General features: G+C 45.0%; 1 protein-coding gene across 1 annotated transcript in view; it reads right to left on the reverse strand.

The window, feature by feature from the left end:
- ADAMTS17 (ADAM metallopeptidase with thrombospondin type 1 motif 17) overlaps nucleotides 1-23,375 on the reverse strand; it is a 370,865-nt gene that overhangs the window by 69,048 nt on the left and 278,442 nt on the right. The window contains exons 16-18 of the mRNA XM_025392032.1: nucleotides 16,591-16,748; nucleotides 13,389-13,548; nucleotides 10,697-10,832 (exon numbers count right to left, since the gene is read on the reverse strand). Of these exons, the coding sequence (XP_025247817.1) occupies nucleotides 10,697-10,832; nucleotides 13,389-13,548; nucleotides 16,591-16,748 (454 nt within the window). The remainder of the gene's footprint in view (nucleotides 1-10,696; nucleotides 10,833-13,388; nucleotides 13,549-16,590; nucleotides 16,749-23,375) is intronic.

The raw sequence follows: 23,375 nt of genomic DNA on the forward strand, positions 1-23,375 counted from the left end.
CAGATTTTTTTTTTAAAAAGTGGTTGTGTCATTTAATATTCCCATCCCAGTGTATGAAAGTCCTGATTTCTCAACATCCTCATCAACATTTGTTATCATCTATCTTTTTGATCACAGCCACACTAGTGAGCGTGAAGTGGAATCTCCATATGGTTTTGATTGGCATTTCCCTGCTAAGGATGCTCAGTACACCTTCTTTAGAGGAATGTCTATTCAGATCCTTTGTTCAGTTTTCAGTTTTCAGCTAGGTTCTGTGTTATCTTATTATTGAGTTCCAGTAGTTCTTTAGGTTTCCCTTTTTTATTATTTATTTATTTTTTTTTTTTGAGACAGAGTCTCACTCTGTAGCCCAAGCCGGAGTGCAGTGGCATGATCTTGGCTCACTGCAACCGTCACCTCTGGGGCTCAAGCGATTCTCGTGCCTGTCTCCTGAGTAGCTGAGACTAAAGACATGTGCCACCACACCCAGGTAATTTTTTGTATTTTAGTAGAGACGAGGTTTCACCATGTTGCCCGGGGTGGTCTTGAACTCCTGAGCTCAGGAGATCCATCCACCTTGGCCTCCCAAAGTGCTGAGATTACAGGCATGAGCCACCATGCTTGGCCTAGATATTCTTAATATAAGTTCCTTATCAGATATATAATTTGAAAATATTTTTCACATTTTTTGATTGTCCTTTGTCTTTTGAGACAGGGTCTCACTCTGTCACCCAGGCTGTAGTGCAGTGGTGCAATCTCAATCTAGATTCACTGCAGCCTCAACTTCCTGGGCTCAAGCGATCCTCCCATTTCAGCCTGCCCCCCACCACCCAAGTAGCTGGGACTACAGACACACACTACCATACTAGACTAATTTTTGTATTTTTTGTAGAGAAAGTGTTTCACCATGTTGCCCAGGCTGCTCTCGAACTCCTGGACTCAAGCAGTCCTCTAAAAGTGCTGGGATTACAGGCATGAGGCAATGCACCCCACCTCCAACTGCATTCTTTTGCATGTGGATAGCAAGTTGTCACAGCACCATTTGTTTGAAAAGACTATTCTCTCTCCATTGATTGCTCTTGGCACCCTAGTGGAAAAGCAATTGACAATAACTGTGAAGATTTATTTCTGGACTCTTAGTTATATGCCATTGTTCTTTATGTCTATCCTTATGCCAGGGCCACACTGTCTGGATCACTCTAGTTTGTAGTAAGCTTTGGAACTGGGAAGCAGGAGTCCTCCAACTTTGTTATTCTTTTCTAAGATTGTTTTGATGATTTGAGGCCCTTTGCAATTCCATACGGATTTTAGGGTCACGTCCCCATTTGTGGAAGCAAGACGGCTTGAATTTTGATAGAGATTGCACTAACTCTATAAATCAATTTGTAGAGTACTGTTATCTTAACAAGTCTTCTCATTCATGAAAATGAATGTCTTTCCATTTATTGAGATATTTTTGTAGTTTTCAGAATATGAGTTTTAAAATTCTTTTATTAAATTTATTCCAAAGTATTTTATTCTTTTTGATGTTATTATAAGTGGATTTTTTTCTTCACTTAATTGATGCTATACAGAAATACAATTGATTTTTCCTTATTGATCTTACATCTGCAAACATCCAGAACTTGTTTATTAGTTCTAATCGTTTTTAGAGATTCCTTAGTATTATCTGTATACAATATCGTGTCATTTGTAAATACAGACAGTTTTACTTCTTCTATACAAATATGGATGCATTTTATTTCATTTACTTGGGTAAATGCGTAGGCTGGAATCTTTAATAAAATGTTGAATAGAAATAGTAAGAGCAGATACTGTGTCTTGCTCCTGATCTTTGGAGAAAAGCATTCTGTCTTTCACTTTTAAATATGGTGTTAGTTGTGGGTTTTTTTGCAGATGCTCTTTATTTGGTTTCAGTAGTTTGCTTATGTGTAGGACTTTGTCCATTTTCTGAAAGTTATCTAACTTAGGGCATACAGTTGTTCATAGTGTTCATTCCCAATCCTTTTTATTTCTGTAAGCTCAGTAGTAACATTCCTGCTTTCATTATTTAACTTAGTGATTTACGTCTTTTTTTCTTGGCCAGTCTAGCTAAAGACTTGCCAATTTTGTTGATTTCTTCCTATAGTTAACTTTTGGTTTCATTATTCTGCTCTACTGTTTTCTACCCTTTATTTAATTAATTTCTGCATGAATGTTACTATTTCTTTCATTCTACTTGTTTTAGGGTTTGTTGCTCTACTTTCCTGTCATTACATGGAAGGTTAGTTTACTGATTTGAAATCTTTCTTCTTTTTCAATATAAGTGTTTACAGCCATAAATATCCCCTTCAGGCCTGCTTTAGACACATTCCCGAAGTTCTGTTACATTGTGCCTTCACCTCCACTCATCTCAAAATATGATTTCTATTTGTCCCACTGGTTGTTTAGGAAGGGTACTGTTTAATTTCCATGTACTTATGAGTTTCTTAAACTTCCTTCTCTTACTGATTTCTGATTTCATTCCATGGTGGTCAGAGAACATACGTCATATTATTTCTATTTTTTTTGTGTTTGTCAGGTTTATTTACTGGCCTAGTATATGATCTATTCTGAATAATGTTCCCTATGGAAATTCTGCTGTTGTTAGGTGGAGTGTTTTCTAGATATCTATTAGGTTTGGTTGGTTTACAATGTTGTTTAAGTTTTCTATTTCCTTGTTGATATACCTTGTTTTTAAAATCCATTATTGAAAGTGAGGTTTTGAAGTCTCCAGTTACTATTGTTGAGTTACATATTTATTCCTTCATTTCTGTCAGTTTTGCTCCATGTATTTTAGGGTCTTATATGTTTATAATTGTCATATCTTCCTGATGGATTGCCATTTTATCATTATAAAATGTCTGTATTCTAGTAATATATTTTTATAAAAACTCTTTTTGTCTGATATTAGTATAGCACTCCCGCTTTCTGCCTGCATGATATAACTTTTTCCATCTTTTTACTTTCAATGCATTTGTATATAAGTATACACTCAGAAGGAGAAATGAATAATTCTTATCTGTGGACTCTTCATTGCTGTAAGAGAGTCAGCGAGCACTGGACTCTGCCAAGAATGACCAAAAAAGGCCCAAGGCAAAGGGGAAAGGACTGTTTGGAGAAGCAGCCGCCAACATATCCAAGCTCATTCTGAAACCGCTCAGCAATTCCACAAGTTAGGAACCCTTCCACTGTTGCCCTTACTGCACAGCCATTTCTTCTATGGGCTGATGTTTCTTCCACAACCTGGAGAATACACAGCTTCCCTTCATTTCTGATAGATCGCTTTGTAATCTTTTTGGGGGCAGCGGTTGTTATTGTTTTTGTTCTTTCAGTATTCCTCAGACTAAATCTCACCTTTTCCCTTTACTTCTCCTTTCTTGTAATTGTGACATAAAAAGTCAAATGGAAACATCAAGTGCTTGATGGTCTTCATATTTTATTACTCAGAAAAGTCAGGAAGAGAGAAGCATCTCTTTTGATGGGTTGCAGAGCCTACATGCAAAGCGTTTCCCAACAGGAGAAATCCTGTCGCCTGTGAACCTGGCACCAGGGCGTTCTCTCATTCTCTGTAATGACCAAACGAAGGGATGGTCAAATGACCCCAAAAAATAAAAAAACCTCTGAAAATGCTTTCTTGTCCTCCATCTTGAATGTTTCTTAATTTAGATCAATAAGGTAAGGCTTCAAAATTTACCACTTAATTTAAAGACAGGTGACATCCTGAAATTTGTGTCAGAAAAAGTTCCAGCATTTTGGCAATGTAAATTTCTCCTCCCCACTCACATACCATCAACAAGGCATGTAACAGACCACAGATTTAGTCACAATTAGATTTACCTATTTTAGTTTAGAAAAAGACAGGAAAGAAAATGTTTATGTTTCAGACTAGCAAGAAATTGATTAAAAAACCGTATCTTTTCAGATTGTGGCTGTAGCTAAAGAGCCACATATTCCAGTGACTTCATTCTTAAGTCACAATCTCTCTCTCTCTCTCTCATACATGCACGCGTGCACACACACAAAATGTGCTTTAATAAAAAGGAAGGGATTCTATTCCATTTTAACCCCAAATAAGGCCAGCCTGATTAAGATAATTGAGGAAGGAGAACAAATTTAAAAACCAAAGACACTTCCTTGAAAATGACTATTCAATTCAATTGCCAGTAAGATGTTGAATGTTCTTTTCTGAATCACTCTAATTCAATGTACAGTACAGCATGTACTGCCTGGGAAGAAGTTCAAATCATAAATACTATAGGGAAATATCTAATAACTTGGAATGGCCTTTTTCAAGTGGCGAATAAGCTCTTAAAGACTGCAAAAATGTTAAATCTGGTAAAGCACAAGGTCTGTGCGCCGGGACAAGTCCACTTCATTGCCAGCTCCTGCCTCCTTGCTCCAGGACCACCTGAGGCTGGGTCTCAAGGGTCTCGGCACACAGTACTGCTCTTTGGATGCTGAACGATGGGGAGGACTCTTCCCTGCAGACTGTGGTCAGCAAGGTGAAGGCTGCTGGCCATGGCCATAACAGCTGAGCTGATCTGTGATTTCTGCCACGCCTGCCAATGTCAGGGCCAGGTTTGTCTATGTTTTTGTGTTGGTGTATGAGATGCTGGGGAGACGCCATCTGCCATGCGTGTCAGACTCCAGATTCCATATGGTTACAGCAGGGTTTGGGAGAAGTATCCACAGAGCTAGGATTAGAATAAAGAGGTGCTAATGGTGTGCAGTTGGGAAAGCAAAGGAAACTGTCAGGAACTCAATGGAAAAAGGGTTGAAGAAAATTAAAGGGAGATCAGGAGAAATAAAGGAAAGTATAAAGGAAAAAGACAAACATCTCTGCCATTTTAAAGGTCAAAGAGTAACAATAACACAGAAAGGCTCTTTCACCTTGCCAGGTTCAACAATGGGTTGCATTCTGGCTTGTTTAATAAAGTTCACACCATGGGATTCTTGGGCTCTTCTTCCAGGTTACAGGCTCTGTCCTCCGCTCAAGCCACCCCATCTGAAACAGCCATTTGTAATCCAGACCCTCCACATCTCCACCTCACCCTCTTGTCCAAGTGCAGTTTTTACTTGTGTGTCCAATCTCCCTGATTTTCTGGCATTTATTTCCTAAGGTCAGTCTTTCCACTTTTCTTCACTTACTAGCATGAATCCACGTAACCACAGGTTCTTATGAAAGACTCATGACAACTAGATCGTGCCATGCAATAATTCAAATTTTGTTGTCCAAATATGTGTGTGTGTATAATAGCTGTACAGAAGTCCTCCCTTATCTGTGGCAGATATGTTCTAAGACCCCCAGTGGATGCTAGAAACTAAGGCTAGTACTGAACCCTGTATATACTATGCACAGATTTCTTTCTTCTTTCTTCACAATTTCATGGGTAGAAGATTCATTTACTGTAGATCTGAGCAACCTCAGCATACATTTTTTTTCTTTCCTTATTAAGTTGAAGACTTTTACCTTTCCATTTATAGGATGCATTTTATAGCTTCTCTTTAGCACATCTGAGTTGCCATCGTCACCACTCTTGTTCTTTGAGACCATTATTAAGTAAAACACAAGAACTATGACACCCAACAGTCGATCTGCTAACTGAGATGGCTACTGAGTGACAAACAGGCAGGGAGCAGAGACACTGTAGATCCCCTGGACAAGGGGATGATTCACATCCTGGGCAGGACAGAGTGGTACGGTGTGAGATTTCATTACACTACTCAGAACAGCAAGCAACTTAAAACTGATGAATTATTTCAGAAATTTTCCTTTTAATATGTTTGGGCAATGGTTGACCCTGGGTAACTGAAACCACAGAAAGCAAAACTGCAAATAAGCAGGGACTACTGTACATAATACGTATATATAGATGTATATTGGGCATGTAGACATATTTACGTGTGTGTATGTATATATGTATGTGTATGTATATATGCATAGATCTATCTTGTTAGGACTTGCAAGAGCTTTAAAATCTATTATCAGATTATATATTTCTTTAGCCAAACAATAAATCCTCTTTGATGAGTCATGGCACTTTTAAGAAAAAATACAAGGTCAGATGGTTCAGAATAAACAAATCAACAAATTAGCAAACAAAACCAGCCTAGGGCAGGCATCCAGGCACTTCCTGTCTGGGCTCTCTAAGGCAGATTTTAGGTGCTATTTTCTCTTGTTTTTCAATTTCATTTTCTTCTCGGCTCTAAGTAATTCCACTCATTCTTTAAGTCTGATTCACATGATTTTACAGTCAGGAAGGGAGTGGAAGGAGGTGGGAAAAGAGAAGTGGTGGGGAGGCAGAAATAGAATATTTATCAAGTTACACAATAAAAAGAAATTCAGTATTCTAACATGTTCTCCTTTGTATAATAAGAAAATACATTCCCTAAGCTAATACCTGCAGAGCTCTGGCTCATGCTGAGGGTGTGGTCCCAATATCTCAGTGGGCAAAATGAGAGTAATCAATAATCTGAGATAGAGGCCAGCAAACTCTTATGCGTGGGCTAAGTCTGGCCTACGGGGTTATTTTTGTACAACCCAAGAGTAAAGAACAAATTTTACATGTTTTAAAGGATTATGACTCAAAATATAGAAAAAAAATGTGCCAGAGACCACATGTGGCCTGTGAAGGCAAAAATATTTATTCTCTAGACCTATACAGATGAAGTTTGCTGACCCCCGTTCTATGGAGATACTAAGAACGTGCTTCTGAAATTGCTTTTAGTCTGAAGTGTGTTTGGCTTGAACTTGGCTAAAACATAGCAAGACTGCAGGACTGTGGTCCATCAAGCCAGAATGGCTCTGAACTTTCTGTAGCAATACACACACTTGATGTTATCTATCATAGGCTTAGCACAGCTCTGTGGCACTCATTTATAGAGTTTACATTCATGTTTGTTTATGTCACTTTGTTTTACAGGTGTTTTCCTGCATGATTTTCTGTTTTCAGTTTTGCAGTGCAGCAAGGTTCTCTCTTAGAATATACATGGGAGGCAAAAATCATGAACTTGCTATACTGGCCCACTTGTTGTAATGACCAGAGGGCTTTGTTATGGCACCTTGAATTAATCTGGAATCTAGCTGAAATATGAAGATGTGATCTGATTACTTCTCATCTGTCTTTCACTAAACCTGGGAAATTTTTGATCACTGTTCCTTAAATGATTATTATCTGCTCCATCTTCTTTCTCCTCTCCTTCTGTGACTCCAATTACCCTTATGCTAAAATGCTTGATACTGCCCCACAGGTAACTGAGTCTTGCTCATTGTCAACAATTTTTTCCTTCCCGTTTTCTAGACTGAATAATGTCCAAACTTCTATCTTCAACTTCACTAATCTTTCATCATCTTACTCTATTGTTAGATCCATGGAGTGAATTTTTAAAATTTCAGATATTGTATTTTTTAGTCGTAAAATTGTGTTTTGTAGAGTATCTTTTTTTCTTGAGATTCCCTAAATGTTCTGTGACCATGAGCATAGGTTTCCTTACATTTTTGAGCATAGTTACAATAGCTGCTTTAACATTCTTTTCTTCTAATTCCAACATATACGTCATCTTGCAGTCAGTCTCCATTAATGGCCTTCTCTTTTGAGTATGGATCTGTTTCCCTGTATGACTAGTAATTTTGGATTGTACCCAGAACACTGTGAATGATACACTAATGAACAGAAGTACTGTTCAACAGAAATAAGATGAGAACTGGATATATAATTTGGATTTTTTTTTTTTTTTTTTTTTTTTTTTTGAGACAGAGTCTGGCTCTGTCACCTAGGCTGGAGTGCAGAGGCGTGATCTCAGCTCACTGCAACCTCCATATCCCAGGTTTAAGCAATTCTCCTGCCTCAGCCTCCTGAGTAGCTGGGAATACAGGTGTCTGCCACCATGTCTGGCTAATTTTTGTATTTTTAGTAGAGATGGGGTTTCATCATGTTGGCCAGGCTGGTCTCAAACTCCTGACCTCAGATGATCTACTTGCCTTGGCCTCCCAGAGTGTTGGGATTACAGGCGTGAGCCACCATGTCCAGCCTGTTAATTTGGATTTTTTAGAAGACACATTAAAATAGTAAAAAAATCTCGATTTTAATTTTAGTAATTTTGTTTATCCCAATGTATCCAAAATATAATCCTTTGGGATGATTATAATCAAAGTAATCACATGAAAATTAAGATATTTTATAATCTAAAATTATTTTATAAAATTAAGACTTATAATCTCTGTTCATACTAAATATTTAAAACCTCGTGTATATTTTATATTTATAGCAGATTTCAATTTGGAGTGGCTAGTGACTACCATGTTGAACAATGCAGTTCTAGAGTATCATTTTAGAAGAATATTGAATGTTTGTTTTAGTAGGCAGCTAATTTGCTGGAATAAAACTCCAGGTATTGTCTCTCTTGTGGTGGGCAGCAGCTACCGTCTCAGTTCAGGTCTTCTAGCCTTAGCTGTGCTATGTGGGGTCTGGCGGGGCTGTCTTATTCTTAGATTTGGCCTTAGTCTCTAAGAATTCCCAGAGATTCTTGAGATACATGCAGAATTTGGGAGTCCCCTTCTGTGGCTCCCTCTTTTCTGGAGTTTTTCCTTCTCAATTTCTAGCTGCTATGGGTTTCCCTGAATATTCTCCTTTGATGGCTTAACCAGTAAAAGATGGCAGGTATCTATCAGACTTTTAGTTAGTCTCAATGGAACTAGGGCCTTCATTTGGTTAGAGCTGTCAACATGGGTAATTCAATTCCATGCCACTCTATTCTTCCATTTCTTTATTTCTCTTCAGTTTCTAATTGCTTTCTAGCTTTAATTAATTAATTAATTTTTGAGATGGAGTCTCGCTCTGTTGCCCAGGCTGGAGTGCAGTGGCACGATCTCGGCTCACTGCAACTTCCGCCTCCCAGGTTCAAGCAATTCTCCTGCCTCAGCCTCCTGAGTAGCTGAGATTACAGGCATCTGCCACCACACCCGGCTAATTTTTATATTTTTAGTAGAGACAGGGTTTCACCATGTTGGCCAGGCTGATCTCGAACTCCTGACCTCAAGTGATCTGCCCGCCTTGGCCTCTCAAAGTGCTGGGATTACAGGCGGGAGCCCCCTCTCCCAAGCTGCTTTCTAGCTTTTAAACAGTTGCTTTTTATACTGTCTCCAGAGTTTGTAATTGTAATCTGCAGGAGGGTTGGTCCAATATAAGCTACTCTATCACTACAGGAAGCAGAACCCTTGATTTTTAAACTTTATCCCTGGAGTCCCACAGAGGAGCCAGGACCTACTGTGAGAGGTGGAAAAGGCAGAGTAGACTGGCCCACTCTGCCACATCACGTGTGTGTCTCAATTCAGTGGCAGCAGCTTTCATTTCATCTGTTTCATTTTATTGGTTTCTGTGCATAATTTTAAAAAGACTTGGGTATAAAATAGTTTGAAAACAGAACTGATTTTAAAATATGCTTCTCGAATGGAGCCCTAAGACCTTTTTGCTCAATCATGCCATTGAACTCATGTTGACCTCTCCTCCTCCATCGTCTCTTACCCTATTTTCCAATCACTTCACCAGGGCCAGGCCATCTTTAGTTTCCAGAGAAGAGGCTGTAGCCTGTTAGACTGCTGAGTCTTTACAGTGGCAAGTCCTTTCTGTGGCCCATGAATGTGACTTGTTGAGGGACTGATCAACAGGTTTGTAGTACGGCTGCTCATACCGAGGGTGCTCAAGCAGATTTCCTGCAGTGAGCTCTTCCTCCAGGCCTTCAGCCTTAAGGGTGGAATTTCATTCTTAATTTGGCAAGGAGCACAGAAAATCATCGCAGCAAGCCTCACCTTCTTTTTTTCCTTCCTGTCTCCTCTCTTTCTCACTCAAACACATCTTAAGAGTTTGACAAAACAAAGGGGGTTGGTGCAGAAGCCAAATATGTTGTGAAACTCTTGTACTAGGCGAGCGGCACAAATTGAGTTAAGAAACCTAAAAAATGGAAATACTAAACACCCAGTCTAATTGGAAAAGGTCAACATGCCTTAAATGATACACAGAACCGCAAAGCAAAAACCATTCACCTCAATTCAGAGCAGAACGGAAGGTCAAAGGGTGACATGACACAATGTAATGGATTTGCCAAAGTCACGCTAAAATGACTCGAAAAGAGGAGGCTTAGCTGATGAACACATTCCACACAATTCATCTCCTGACAACCCAAGAGAGTTCACATCGGTAACACAGCCATGAAAGCTGGGGTTGGGACAGAAGTTCTGATTGATCCCAAAGAACAAAGACCAAGATCCACACTCATTGGCATGAATTTCAGCCACTGAAACAGGTCACCCACAACATTAGACTGTGTGCACCCTTTCTCCTGGACACTCAGATGCCAATATTTGTTTCCTTCTCCACCAAGACAAAGTAATTTGGGGAAGCCAATGGGTACTGGTTAAAAGTGTGGTGGTGGCTTTTTTTTTTTTTCCTGTGCCATGAGATGTTACTAATGGTCTCCTACAGAATGCCTTCCAATGAAGACTGTATTTCCATCAGAGTTCTGGCTCAGTAGCTAGAAATTTGGTAATTTGAGCAAGCAGAAATCACTCATCAACAATAACGGAACATAGCATAGAGCAGTACTGTGGCATTAACTGCCTATTGCTCCCCACCATTGATGGTGCTGCTGCCCCAGATTCTGGTGGGTCCAAGCTACAGAACAGAACCCAGCTCCTTACCGTGACTGGCAGGGGTGCAAGTTGCACCTTCGGACCTGGGGCTCTGGGCGGCTTGCTTGAGGGCAGTCACTGTCGTTCACCAGAGTTGTGGTCTTGTTGACAATCCGTGTGCACGAGACGATGGTTCTGCGCTCCCCTGGAAACCAAACCACAGGGAGCTGAGAGACTGTGGCCTCACCCACCTGGAAAGGCTGGGCTTGCATGCCCATGAAGGAATGTTTGGGTGCTGCTGATGGGCACTTTGTCATTTAGAGTGACTGTTGTAAATGTTGTGTGGGTTTGTAGAGAAGAACTGTAATTGCAGGGAGGAGGGTGCAAGACACAGAAGGCAGAGTGGGGCCCTGGAAGATTCTAGAACAGGATGAGAAAGCAGCAACACCTCAGATCAGCGGTGTCCTTGGACAGCTTGGGGTTCGTTGATTTGGGCCTTTAATTTCCAAAGATTGCTCATCTTTTTATCTTCTGGATTGATGTTTAAAGTCTATGGAGATCCGATCTCAATTAAATACTTACACATCAGCCCTCACTAGAGAGTCTGGCTACCTATTACAGAACTCCTGCTTGCTGGGGAGAAGTGGGGGACAAGGAGTCTGGTCTGGAAGACACGCAGACCTGCATCCTCTAGACAGGCATTCCAGAGCCATCCTGAATTTGTCTAGCCAGCCAGCTGGTACTTATGGCGGAGCTCCCACCTGCTCTTGAGAAGCTTTGCTAATCCATTATCCCAGTTGGATGTAGCCCTTCTTTTGGGTGTTCCCAGAGCACCCTAAACACTGCATGGCAGGCAGGCCTTTGTCAGGCAGGCTGAGTGACTGGGAGTTACGAGGGTGGCCCTTGGAGCCAGGCTGTCTGGGTTCAAGTCTTGGCTCTATCACAAATAGCATCACAGTGACCACAGTGTCGACAGTTGGCCACCATGTTTCTGCATCTCGGTTTCCTCAAGCAGGCTGGTTTGCTTAATTTCTCTGTGCCTGAGGGTGCCTCAGTGATGATTAAAATAAACAAATATATATGGTGTCCATAGAACGGAACCTGGCAGGTGGCTAACACTTCATGTTAGCTCTACTGCTGTCATTATTATTATTATTTGGGAAGAGTGACAATAAAAGATTAATAGGGAGTCGAGCACAACTATTTGGATCCTGGGCTCCCTGCTGGTCTGTGTCCTGGGCAATTTGTCACGTAGGGATGACTCGAAATCATGGAGACCTGAACTCCACCACCAGTTCCTGCTGCCCCACATGGCAGCCTTTTGTGAGTACAGAAAGCACAGAACTGCTTTCAGCTGTGGTGGCAGGTCTGACCACTGTGTTAGGAAGCTGGAAGTCATCAGTGTCATAAAAGGATTGCCATCAAGCCAACAGCAACAGAACAGCCTGCCCCTGACCCCAGGAGAGCCTGTTTACTCTTCCATGTGGGCTATGCTTAGTTTGTGACAAATTGCCCAAGAGGAAAATCTGGCTGGAATCAGAGGTAGATGTGTTGGCTGGATTTGGAGGTTGAAAGGCCATCTGCACAACGGGCAGCTAAGGGCTGAGGGGGAGAAGGTCCCCCGGGGAGAGGTGCAGAGTGGAGGATGCAGGGCTGATGGTGGTATCCAGAGGCTATGCCAACTGCCGCAGGGCTGCTGCAGGAAGAGGCTAAGCACAGACAGTGAGGGTGGTTGGCCAAGATGCCCAGGAAGAAATTCCTGTGTGTCTATAACTCCTACCCATGAAAAATGGGATGAGTCCCTTAAATGGTAAGCAATGCTTTACATATTGGACATCCAATAAAATTTATCCAAGCAGTTAATAGATGCTCAGGACTAGGGATGGCAGGGGCTATGCCCGGGCTTCCATTCCGTCATCCAACTCTCTGGGCTGGCCTACCAGAGTCCAGGTCAATCTTCTGTCCCAACTCTGTGCCCACTAAAATCCACCCACCTTGTGTTCCATCTCCCATGACCCTGCTATGTTCCCTGCTAGGGTGACAGACAGCACTGTACTAAGAAACTGCTGACTCAGAGTTCAGAATGACTTCCTACTGCTCCCTCTCAATGACACAACAATAAATACAATGCCTTGTGGTCATATGGATTCTTGCTGTATGACAGGCTCTTTGGCTCACCCTGCGGACCCTGCAGGGGGCATGAGAGCCAACTATCCTATTTTAGAGGTGAGGGAACTCGGGGTAGAGAGAGGCAGTCATTTGCTGAGGTCAAGCAGGAAGTTGTGCAGTCAGGACTCATGCTAGGAATGTTTCACCCGACTCGCAGGACTTTTTCTTTCCATTGTGTCCTGGAGTGAGGTGACTGTGGCCAAGAGGGAAGGGAATTTGGGAGTGGGCAGAGACATGCTTTGGTGCCCCTCCAGCAAGCGGCAACAGTTGAAGGTCTATTCTGTTTATTCCCAGGGTCCACCTGTCACACCCAAGACGTAGTCATACATCAGCCAAACCGCACTTCACCCACAGGTCAGAGCTGGGGGGCCCTGAGCCCCGGGCAAAGCAGCGGTATGGGCATGATCCTAGTGTGGGAGTTGGGAAGACTCTACCCAAGTATTCTGCAGAGAGATTTTCGGTGGGGTATGATTAAATTCCCATAGAACTACAGGTTACAGATTTCCCAGACTCTGTGTGCTGGCCACAGATGCCTTTCTCCTTCCTTCAGCAAAACCCCACACCCAATAGGCCACGGCCCACGGCCACTCACCTCCTCCACACTGCACACTGCACCCTTCCCAGCCGCTATGGGTCCAGATGAACAAAGAATCCTGCGGTTTTTCTGGTTCACTTTGATTTTCCGCAGTGTGGTTTACAGGAACAGTGTATTCATAATGAATTCCATAATCTTGGTCGTGAAATAACAACACCTGGATCAGCCGCAAAACAAAAGGCCATTTTGAAAAGGAACGAAGGCCCACGGGATTGCCAAATCTGCACACACAGGCACACCGTGGCTGTTTCTCTATGAGGGGTAACCAGCTCTTTTCTGGGGCTGAAAACAGGCTTGACTGAGGGTGCTCCTTTATCTTAGCCCTGGATTCCTCAGGGACTCAACTTGGGAGCAGGGCGAATGCAAACCATCATCAGGAAGTTCTATTATTTCCTACCCAAGAGAGAGACCAGCTTAGACTAGGAGCTTTAGGATAAGCAACTCTGAAACCTCTCACTGCGCTTTTCATGGAGAGCTGCTCCACGCAGAGAACAGTCCTGCGTGTTCACCTACAAAGCTGCCCTTGCACACAGGAAAGACATGGATAAACTTTTACCTAGAAAGGCATCAGAGCAAGTGCGGTGACTCTACTTCTTTGGAAATGAACATCATCCTTCACTCCCCATCATCAATCACTGCCATGTCAGTTGGTCCAGAGAGTCAAGGGTAAGGCAAGCTCAAGGGCAAAATGCAGCTCACTGCCAGAGGACTTTGGGTGGCATTGGTTTGAGAGTTCAAGGATGCAAGAGGCCTCCACTGCCATGGGAGCCAGGATGATGACTGTACCCAAGGGTGGCAGGAGCCAGGCTCAAGGCTTCAAGCCAGGAGTGCAGTGGAGGTAGAGGGAGGGATCTATCATGTTTTGTGGGAAACTACCATACAGCTTGGAGACCTTGGATCTGAAATCCTAGTCAGCAAGAACATACAGAATAGATGGGTTTAGAACGGCATGTGACAAGTCTTGTAAAGACAGCAGGTGTATGATCAGTTTTATTTATCTAGACACAATGGTGTCAAACAAGCCCTCTTGTAGGAGCTTAACATGGTTTGTCTGTGGATAATGAGTCTTCAAGCTAAGCCTGGAAGCAGTGAGTGCCCCTGGGTCTAAGTAACTAGCAGATTCACTTCCAGCCTGAGACGTCCGAGAGAATGGGCCAGCAGGCACTAAGGGGAGGGTGTGCATGGCCCACCTGACTTGACTTGGGGCAGACCAGGTCAAAGTGTACCAGACAATGGGAGCCATTTCCCTCCAGCCATCTCTCAGTCTCCAAGGCTGAGTTGTGGGGTTGGGCTGCAGTGCTAAGAGCAAACCTAACTGCATCAACATCCACGGCTTCACCAGAGAGACCTGGTGTAACACATTTGGAAAAATGCCTCCAGCTAGGAAAACAAGTCCACCAAAAACCAAACTAGTCTTAGAAAGAGATCTTTATCAGCTCAGTATAAGAATAAGACTGGTGAATTGAGAATTCATATGAAATAAATTTCATGCAATTTTGTAGCCACGTATTTTGTGTGTGTGTGTGTGTGTGTGTGTGTGTGTGTGTAATTGGTTTCAAATGCAGGTCCCCATGATTCTTTGGGTGCTACAGATTCTGCAAACAGTGTGTACACCCCAGTTTGGGGACAATGGCTTTCTATATAGAGGCAAAGGGGCACCTCTCATTTTCAGTTTTAAAATCTTCAAGTGACAATCACATTTTGAAAGAAAAGCCATCAATATTAAGCGAGGGCTGAAACTTCAGTTACGGTAGTAGTTGCTTTCTCCGAGTTTTGTTCATCCTGGTCTGAATGAATCCAGGCTGAGTACTTTGCTTTAACGGGCTAACAACTTGCTCAGTTTACAAAAGCTTTTGGTGAAAAGGAAAATACACTCACATTGGCGTTTGCTAGAGAAAGCAAATTCTCATGTTAACAGGTGAGGTTTCAGTACAGGTTTTATGTTTTGCCTCCTCTCTTAGTCCCTCTGAACAACTGCTTTTAACTCGGAATAGGAGGATTTGTTCTGTGACTAGGAAACAATCTTATCCCAGAGAAATGACTTAGGTACACATTATTAGGTCCCAGAAACCTACTTGCAGGAACATATTTGCAGTGGATTTAGCGGGCTGAGTGGTGCACTGGCAGATTTCTACGTGGTTGAGATTGCACATGAAAACTGCCTTGCCTTTGTCTACCCAGAAATCGTAATGGGGTTAACACCACTATGGGGTAACGCCCACCCTGGGTGCCAGTGCTCCTTGGCAGAGCAAGCCTCCTCGGGAGATTCCCTGGGTAATGGCTAGAAAATCTTTTGGGTGTCAATTAATCTGGAACACTTACAGGCTGCCAGAGATCACAAATTAATGGGGAAGAAGAACTTCCATGGAGAGACTCTGGCAGGCACTGAGGACAAAGTGTGCTTTAATTACAGGGGCACAAGCTGCCACAAATCCTGTTTTCTGGAAGGAGACACAGAATCAATAATGATGAGCTATCAGAAGTTAGCCATGAGAACTCCTGGATCTTGAGAAGGAAGCAGGGCGTTCCATTCCCTGGAGATCTCTGATATGTTTAAAAGCATGCATCACTGATGTTTCAGTGGCTTGCATGGAGGCCTCCCTGAGACAACAGGTAAGACAATGGCGCCCTGGCCTGGCCCAATAGCACACAGGTTTCTGGAGATCATCTGGGGAGTAGGACACCCGCATCATCTGATCCCCCTTCCGGATTCCCAAATGCCTGTTGCAAGCTGAGTCTGTGAAATCTAAGGGATGCTAGTTCGGACCTGGAGTCAAAGTTCATTTGCAAAAGGTAATGATATACACTCTGTGAGGGCAGATCTATGCATCCCACTACCTGATGTGAAAACAGACTTTGAGTGGGGCTGTCTGCTTAATGAGGTCAACTCTCCCTGGCTGCCATCCACGTGGCTAAGCATTTCCTTCTTTGAGGCAGCTCCTTTTGAAAAAGATAGGAGCTCTGCCAGGGAAGAGCCAGGGGAAGCAATGACAGAATTCTGAAGCAGGCAGTGCAAGGGACTGGAAAAGAAAAGACCCAGAGAAGGGAGAGGACTGAGCAGCAGGGGACCTCGTAAACCCCTGGAAGCTGGATGCATTTCCTGCCCCCAAGGTACCAGGAAGAAGTAAACTGGAAAGTAAGCTGGTAGACCTCTTGGAGCCATGCCCCCTAAGACAAGTGTGGAAGCCCAGCAAGTTACCATCAAGTGCAGCGGTAGTTTCGTTGGTCCCTTGGCAGAAATCTTCTCCCATAACCCCCTTCTCACATAGCGAACAGTTGTGCCTGCAATCTGGAACTCTCCGGGGAGCTCTATCTTCCAGTCACTGTTGATGGATCCCTTACCGGAGTCTTTGAGAGCTAGAAAGCAAATTGAAGACCAAAGAATCAAGGTGCTGGGGGTGGGGGGACCCAGCCTGTCTTTAAAAGGAATCTGCAGCCCCTGAGTGCGGCAGATGTCTCCCCTTCCACAGGGGGAAGGAGGGAGGCCTGAAGCAAGAGAAAGGGAGTACTCTGTGTACTAAGAACAGAAGCCTGGATTGCAGGGAGCACAGAGCTGCAGATCCCTAGGATCCCCAGGGAGAGCTGTGGGATTGATGGGCACCTTCCAGCCTGGGCTCCTGTCTTGAAACCAACTCAGATAGCTGGGGTTAGGGGTGGAGGGGCAGGGAATGGGGACAACCACGGCCTGATCTCATTTCACTAAACTTACCCAGCAGATGGTTTTCTGCCCGATGAATTCATTCCATTTTAATGTGTCCTAGGCTACAAACCAGGTTTTGCTGTTTCAGCAAAACAAATGAGTTCCCTGTCCTATTACCTACCTGGGGCTCTAGGAGGAGAGCAGCCCATCTCCAGCACCTCTTAAGGATCTGATATCCCCATACTACTAAAGTGGATGTCCCTTCAATCAATAACCATTACTCTATTAAGTATGAATGTTTGGAAATCCTAGCCACCCACAGATGTGGTGGTCACACTCGGCAGCTGTGGATGAGCAGTGGCTGGGGGCTGAGCGTGGCAGGGGAGGGGCACTCTCATACCCTAGCTCTGTGGGTTTCAGGTTCTCACGTTTGCTGGCCCACATCTCTACCAGGGACAGCCTGTGTCAGGAGAGGCTGAGAATCAGCATGCTGCTGACTGGCCGTAAGCAGAAACTTGGTTTTCCACACAAGCCATGTATTTACTATTTTCCGAGGCGCTCACCAGGACTTCTCTTGTGTCTTTCCACCTACGGGTGAAGACCATGTAGTTCTCATGAGGACAGCACTCTGCAGTGCCATTCTATTTTGTTGTTGCTGTTGTTATTTAGGAAAAAAAAAAAATCCAACAAACTAAAACCTATTCTGGCATTTTAGGAGAAGACGGCAGATGACTAGAGGTGATAGGAAGTCTGTGTCATTTCCAAAAATGGGAACTCCAGGGCACCCTCGGTCCTAGGCCCACACTCCCTACACACGCCGCTGGAGCCCCACGGACACCCCAAATTGATCTACATCTATCTCCTTGGGACCCTACTCAGTCTATAATCAACGAAATCAGATTCTGCCACATTGACTATTCTCTGCTTACTGAGGCCAGAAATAAAATGCCCACATTTAATACCGATTTTGGAAAATGAGAGTTGAAACCCAAAAGGGGTTTTGGTTACTGCTGCATTCGTCAGCCCCAGGCTGCGGCAGGCCACAAGCAGCAGAGGGACGCTGGGTAGCCACTGGCCTCAGCTCCCGCCTCCAGGACATTACGGTCCCAGTGCTCGCTCCCGGCAAACACAGAGGAGACGCATGCTCAGGGCTTCTGGTGTTAGAGGGACTGCCAAGAGAAACTGGTTCCTCGCTTCTAGGAACTTTCCAGCAGAGTAGCTTCCAGTGGGGTCTCGTATCCAGGGTGGCTAAGAGAGGCTGAGGATTACAGGACTCCAGGGACAGCTTAGGAGAGAGAAAGCCCTACCACTTGGAGCCGAATATGTTTCCCTTCAAGAAACCTGACCCACAACTGAAATGTCCTGGCTATGAAAAGGAGGTGAGAATGTTGGGACGCCCACAGTTTCCTCCCCTTTTTCTCTTCTTCTGCCACCATCTGCAAACTGCCATTTAAGGAGCATATTCTCCAGGTTGGCTCTTTCCTATACTCTGACCCATTTACTCTTCTCAACAACCCTCTGAATTACTGTCGTCACTTCATGGGTGAGGCAATGGGGCCGCAGAGAGGTACCTTGCCCAAACTCACAAAGCTATTCAGTTGTAGAGTGGAGACCTGAATCCAGTAGACCAGCCCTACTGCACTTATCACTCTGACAACTTTCAATTCCCAATTCTTTAGGTTATAGCATCAGTATAGATTTTTATGACTAATGCTGAAATATGCAAAGGTAAGGCCTATTTTCAAAAAGGACAAATTCCAGGCTCTAATTGTTATAGGGTTTCATATTCTATATACTCTTACAAAAATGACTAATTTCACAGATTTCCAGTGTTTCCAGTGAGCCAATAATGCAAATATATACTTGGTTATATTAATTATTAGTGAATGTAGGCAAAGGGTGCATGGACATTCATCATTCTTTCAAGCTCTCTGCAGGTTTAGAAAATTGTCTCTTGCATATGCATGGTTAAATTTGGTCTATTTGTCACCTTACATGCATAGTATCTATTTGGTCTTAGGATCCAATGTGGGCTGGTGGGAAGGAGCAGACAGAAAAAACCAAGGGGCTAGAGTCCTTTAAGACGGCAGTCCCCAGGACTGATTTTGGGGACTAGGGACTGGTTTTGTGGAAGACAATTTTTCCACAGACCAGGGGGCTGGGGGAAGTGGGGTGGCGGGGGATGGTTTTGGGATGAAACTTTCCACCTCAGATCATTAGCCATTAGATTCTCATAAGGCATGCAGAGCCTAGATCCCTTGCACATGCCATTCACAATAGGGCTTGCACTCCTATGAGAATCTAATGCCCCGCTTCTGATCTGACAGGAGGCGCAGCTCAGGCGGTCATGCTTGCTCGCAGGCCACTCATCTCCTGCTGTGCAGCCTGGCTCCTAACAGACCATGGACTGCTGCTGGTCCACAACCCGGGGGCTGGGGACGTCTGCTTGAAGAAACACCTTAGAAACTATAAGTTACGGGAACAGCAGATGTACCCCTCTTCCCTGCCAGTCCCTCACCCTATTTTGAGGGCCTCCTCACCGGGGGCTAAAGACAGACACAGCTCTTACCCCCAGGAGCTCACAGTTTGGAAGGGAGACAGAGAAAAGATGAACATAACACAATTTCACAAGCTTTATGGTAAGGTGCCTCCGGGGTCTAGGAATGTTGTGGGACGAGGCAGATGGGGAAGGCTTCCTGGGACAAGCCCGCTTTCAGCTGAGTGTGTAGGACAGGGAGGGAGACAACACCACCTGCAGTGTGTGGCTCAGCAGCGTGTGGCTGCCTGCGGAGTGTGAAGCAGGACGGTCGTTCCTGACCCTCAGAGGCCAGGACTGCTAAGATCAGTTCTGGGCAGGGTGATGGAGGGAGGAAGGCACAGCACCCCGTACGGAGAAGCAAGTGGAAGGCGAAGTTTTTTCTACTTTTCGGAGGTTCGGCTGGGAAAAGGAGGCGAGAGATGAAGAGTGGCCTCAGAGGGTGGGAAGGAGGAAGGGGGCTCACTGTGAGAATAAAGGACACCCACGCATGCTGAGGTGGCTTATACAGAGGAGTCAGAGATGAGCAAATGATTTCTTTGAAGCTGTGTGCTGACCACAGTCACACCAGGACCTGCTCCGTAGAACCTATTTCTCTCACAAAGACCAGAGGGAAGCCAGGCAGCTGCTCTCCTCCTTGCTGGGCCACCGGCACGGACCGGCTGACTCCCATATCCACGCCCCGCCAGTAACAGACTCCAACATTGGCTGCCCTGGGCTGGGGCCCCAGGCTCATCCCTGGTTCACGGCTTCTGTGAATACCCACTGTGCCCATCACATGGCATCTGTTTCTCCCTCTAAGCAATGGTACCCAAGATTTCTCGTGGGAACATGTTTTTCCTCCTGTTACGTGGGGCTGGACCCCGCAGTTCCAGGCACAGGCCCATCACCCAACCCCAAACAGGGGGACTTTCGTTCACCTTAGAAAAAGGCAGCTTTCTTCCCACAGGGTTTCCCAGAGACTGGACGTGAGCCTGGATCTACCAGCCCACAGGAAGATGTCCACAAAGAGGACAGGCAGGAGTGCCAGTGCGGAGAGAGACCATTTTTCCTGTGACATCATTTTAAGCCTCTGGATCCAGCAGTGCCTGAAGCTGGTACTCAGCAACTGAGAGCTGGGTTTGGCTTTCACACATGCTTTCTGGAGGTTGGGTTAAAAAATGCTAATCACGATGAGGGCAGAGCAGGTGAGGAAAGAAAATTACTATTATGGCTTCCTATAAATAGGCCCCAGATGTTTACCACCAAGCTGAGTATCCAGGGCCTCTGCCCATATCCCAGCACTAACACCTCTATCTTGGCCCTAACCCTCTTATCCTGGCTCTAACCCTCCTATCATGGCTCTAACCCTCCTATTCCGGATCTAACACCCCTATCCTGGCTCTAAGCCTCTTATCCCGGCTCTAACCCTCTATCCTGGCTCTAACACCCCTATCCTGGCTCTAACACCCCTATCCCGGCTCTAACACCCCTATCCCGGCTCTAACACTCCTATCCCGGCTCTAACACCCCTACCCCAGCTCTCACACCCCTATCCCGGCTCTAACACCCCTATCCTGGCTCTAACACTCTTATCCTGGCTCTAACACTTTAGAGGTAACTCTTTCTCCACTGGCCTTGTTTATGTATTTCTTGGGCCCTTTTTAAAAGATGTTTTAAAGTGACTCTGAATTACAACCTGCAAACTACCCTACTTCCATGCCAAAAGTAAAACATCTGGGAGGTCAAGAGTGAAAAGGCCCAAAAAAGGGCAGGAGGGCACACCTGGAGACGGTTATAAGACCATCCTCAGAAACGCTGCACAGAGGTGGAGGCTGGCCCAGGGAAGCCCTGCTTCTGCCATCGGAGGCCCGACAGTGGGTGGCTCAGCAGCAGCGACTACAGCATGAGGTGGAGGCAGAGCCAGTTGGGCCTTGGAGCCTGCCATCCTCTGATCACCGGAGTGGGGTCTTTCCTGTCTGTAGTGGAATGGGTGGGAGAGGTGTCAGGAAGAGGGCTACTGGAGGCCTCAGAGGAGTCACTGGGTGTGGTCAAGGAATTATGGGACAGGAAAGTGAAAGAGGCTGCAGCTGACGGCCGAACCCCGGCAAGGTCAACTGCTCATGGGGAGGAACATGTCGGACAACCGAGTGCTAGTGACAGCTGGCTCTCTGGGGAAAACAGCCTAGAGTTATGGTATATTTGCTACCCAAAGTGTAAATACCCTCACCATGACAGATTTTGTTATCCACCTGGCATCAGTGAACAAGGAGTGGGGAAGACATGCCTATAACTGGCTCTCACAAGCCACACACAGCTGTGGGGGCTCTCCAGTGAATTCTGAAGATGCTTGTCTTTGCTTTGGAGGTCCTGGTCTGCAGCTGATGAGTTGGAGAACTCCTGCACAATCACAACTTGGTTGAGGCCAGGCATGGGTTTGGGGTCAGCTCTCAGAGCCCCAGAAAGAATACGTATACTTTGCATGCCCACGCACTGCCTGTGGCCATCGCCACAGCAGCTGCAAGTTCTGGTGTACTGCAAATGCAGCTTTCCAGCTTACAGCCTGCACGCCTTTCCTCGGGACAGCGTGCTCGCAGCCACACATTTGTGTATCTCTCAGGGAGAGGAAAACACAGGCAGAGTTATTAGCAGGAGGTCAGCAGATCTAAGAGGCATGGGGGTTACTTCCAGCCTTTTCACTTTGGTGTCACTTAGCAAGATGCCAAATTTGCAGTTTGCTGTGGTCCATCTGAAAAATCATAACTTCCTGCAAAAATCAGAAGTTAGTGCTTGACATCCCTTCAAAAGAGATGTCAGCTCAGAGATTCTGTTGGGATGTCAAGATCATTTTTAACAGTGACTAAACAGGTTCATTGTGGAGTCCCATGAACAGTGACTTCATGGGGCCATGTCAACTCCAGAGAGACAATGCAGGTCACCTCCTGCCCCCTTCTGTGGCAGCTTGGTTGTTCTCCTGCCTTGCGTTAGCTGCACAGATTGGGGTCTGCAAAGGCCTCTGAGGCTGCAGCTCCAGGCAGGAGTCCTTTCCATAGCCCTATGCATAATGCATTTTTTTTTTCCTGAAAGACAACCTTCCAAATTAAATGCATTTTTGGCTCTACAAGTTCCTGTCCCCTCAAACCTTGAGCATCAATGAGTATCTCCAAGCCCCCGTTGTCTCTAAGTATTTTGAGATTAATTAGTGTGCACTTGAAATCAGGATATGTTTGGACCCAGAAAAGACTCCATGGAGCAATTAAAATGATTACAAATGCTTTGATTTTATGGGCAATTAACAGAGCAAAGAACAGGGGATTCCCCCAGTGATCTCATTTTATCTGTGATGTCTGAAGTTCTGGTTTGCTGGGGAGGAGATTTTCCCTTGCTCATTTTGCCTGGGCCGGAGATTGGAAGTTTTAAACCACTATCCAAAACATAACCATGCTCACTTTTGTGGGTTTTGCTCAGAAGCTCTCAACAGTTAGACTTCTATGGGGCACCACATGGGTGGATACACTTTCCTTTGCCACCAGGGCAGAACAAAACCTTTGCAACGAGCTGGAGTGTGAGGTTACATGCAGAACGTCCATTTCTGTCTCCGGCTCTTCTTCCTCTCTGTGGACACTCACACACCATCCTGGTCTTCCAGGCACTGTGGGGAAGACCACGAGCCATTCCAAGGAGCGAGGCGGGGGCATTCCTGAGGGAAGGGCATGCTCCTTTTCAGAGCTGGCTGGAGGCAGATGCGAACTCTGACCCTGTCCACATGCACCTCTCTGGCACAGAGCTGAGCAGAAGCCCGAGTGGGGTTCTTTTAGTCTCTCTCCTT

This window comes from Theropithecus gelada, chromosome 7b (genome assembly GCF_003255815.1).
Source record: "Theropithecus gelada isolate Dixy chromosome 7b, Tgel_1.0, whole genome shotgun sequence".
In the NCBI taxonomy this organism is placed as follows: Eukaryota; Metazoa; Chordata; class Mammalia; order Primates; family Cercopithecidae; genus Theropithecus; species Theropithecus gelada.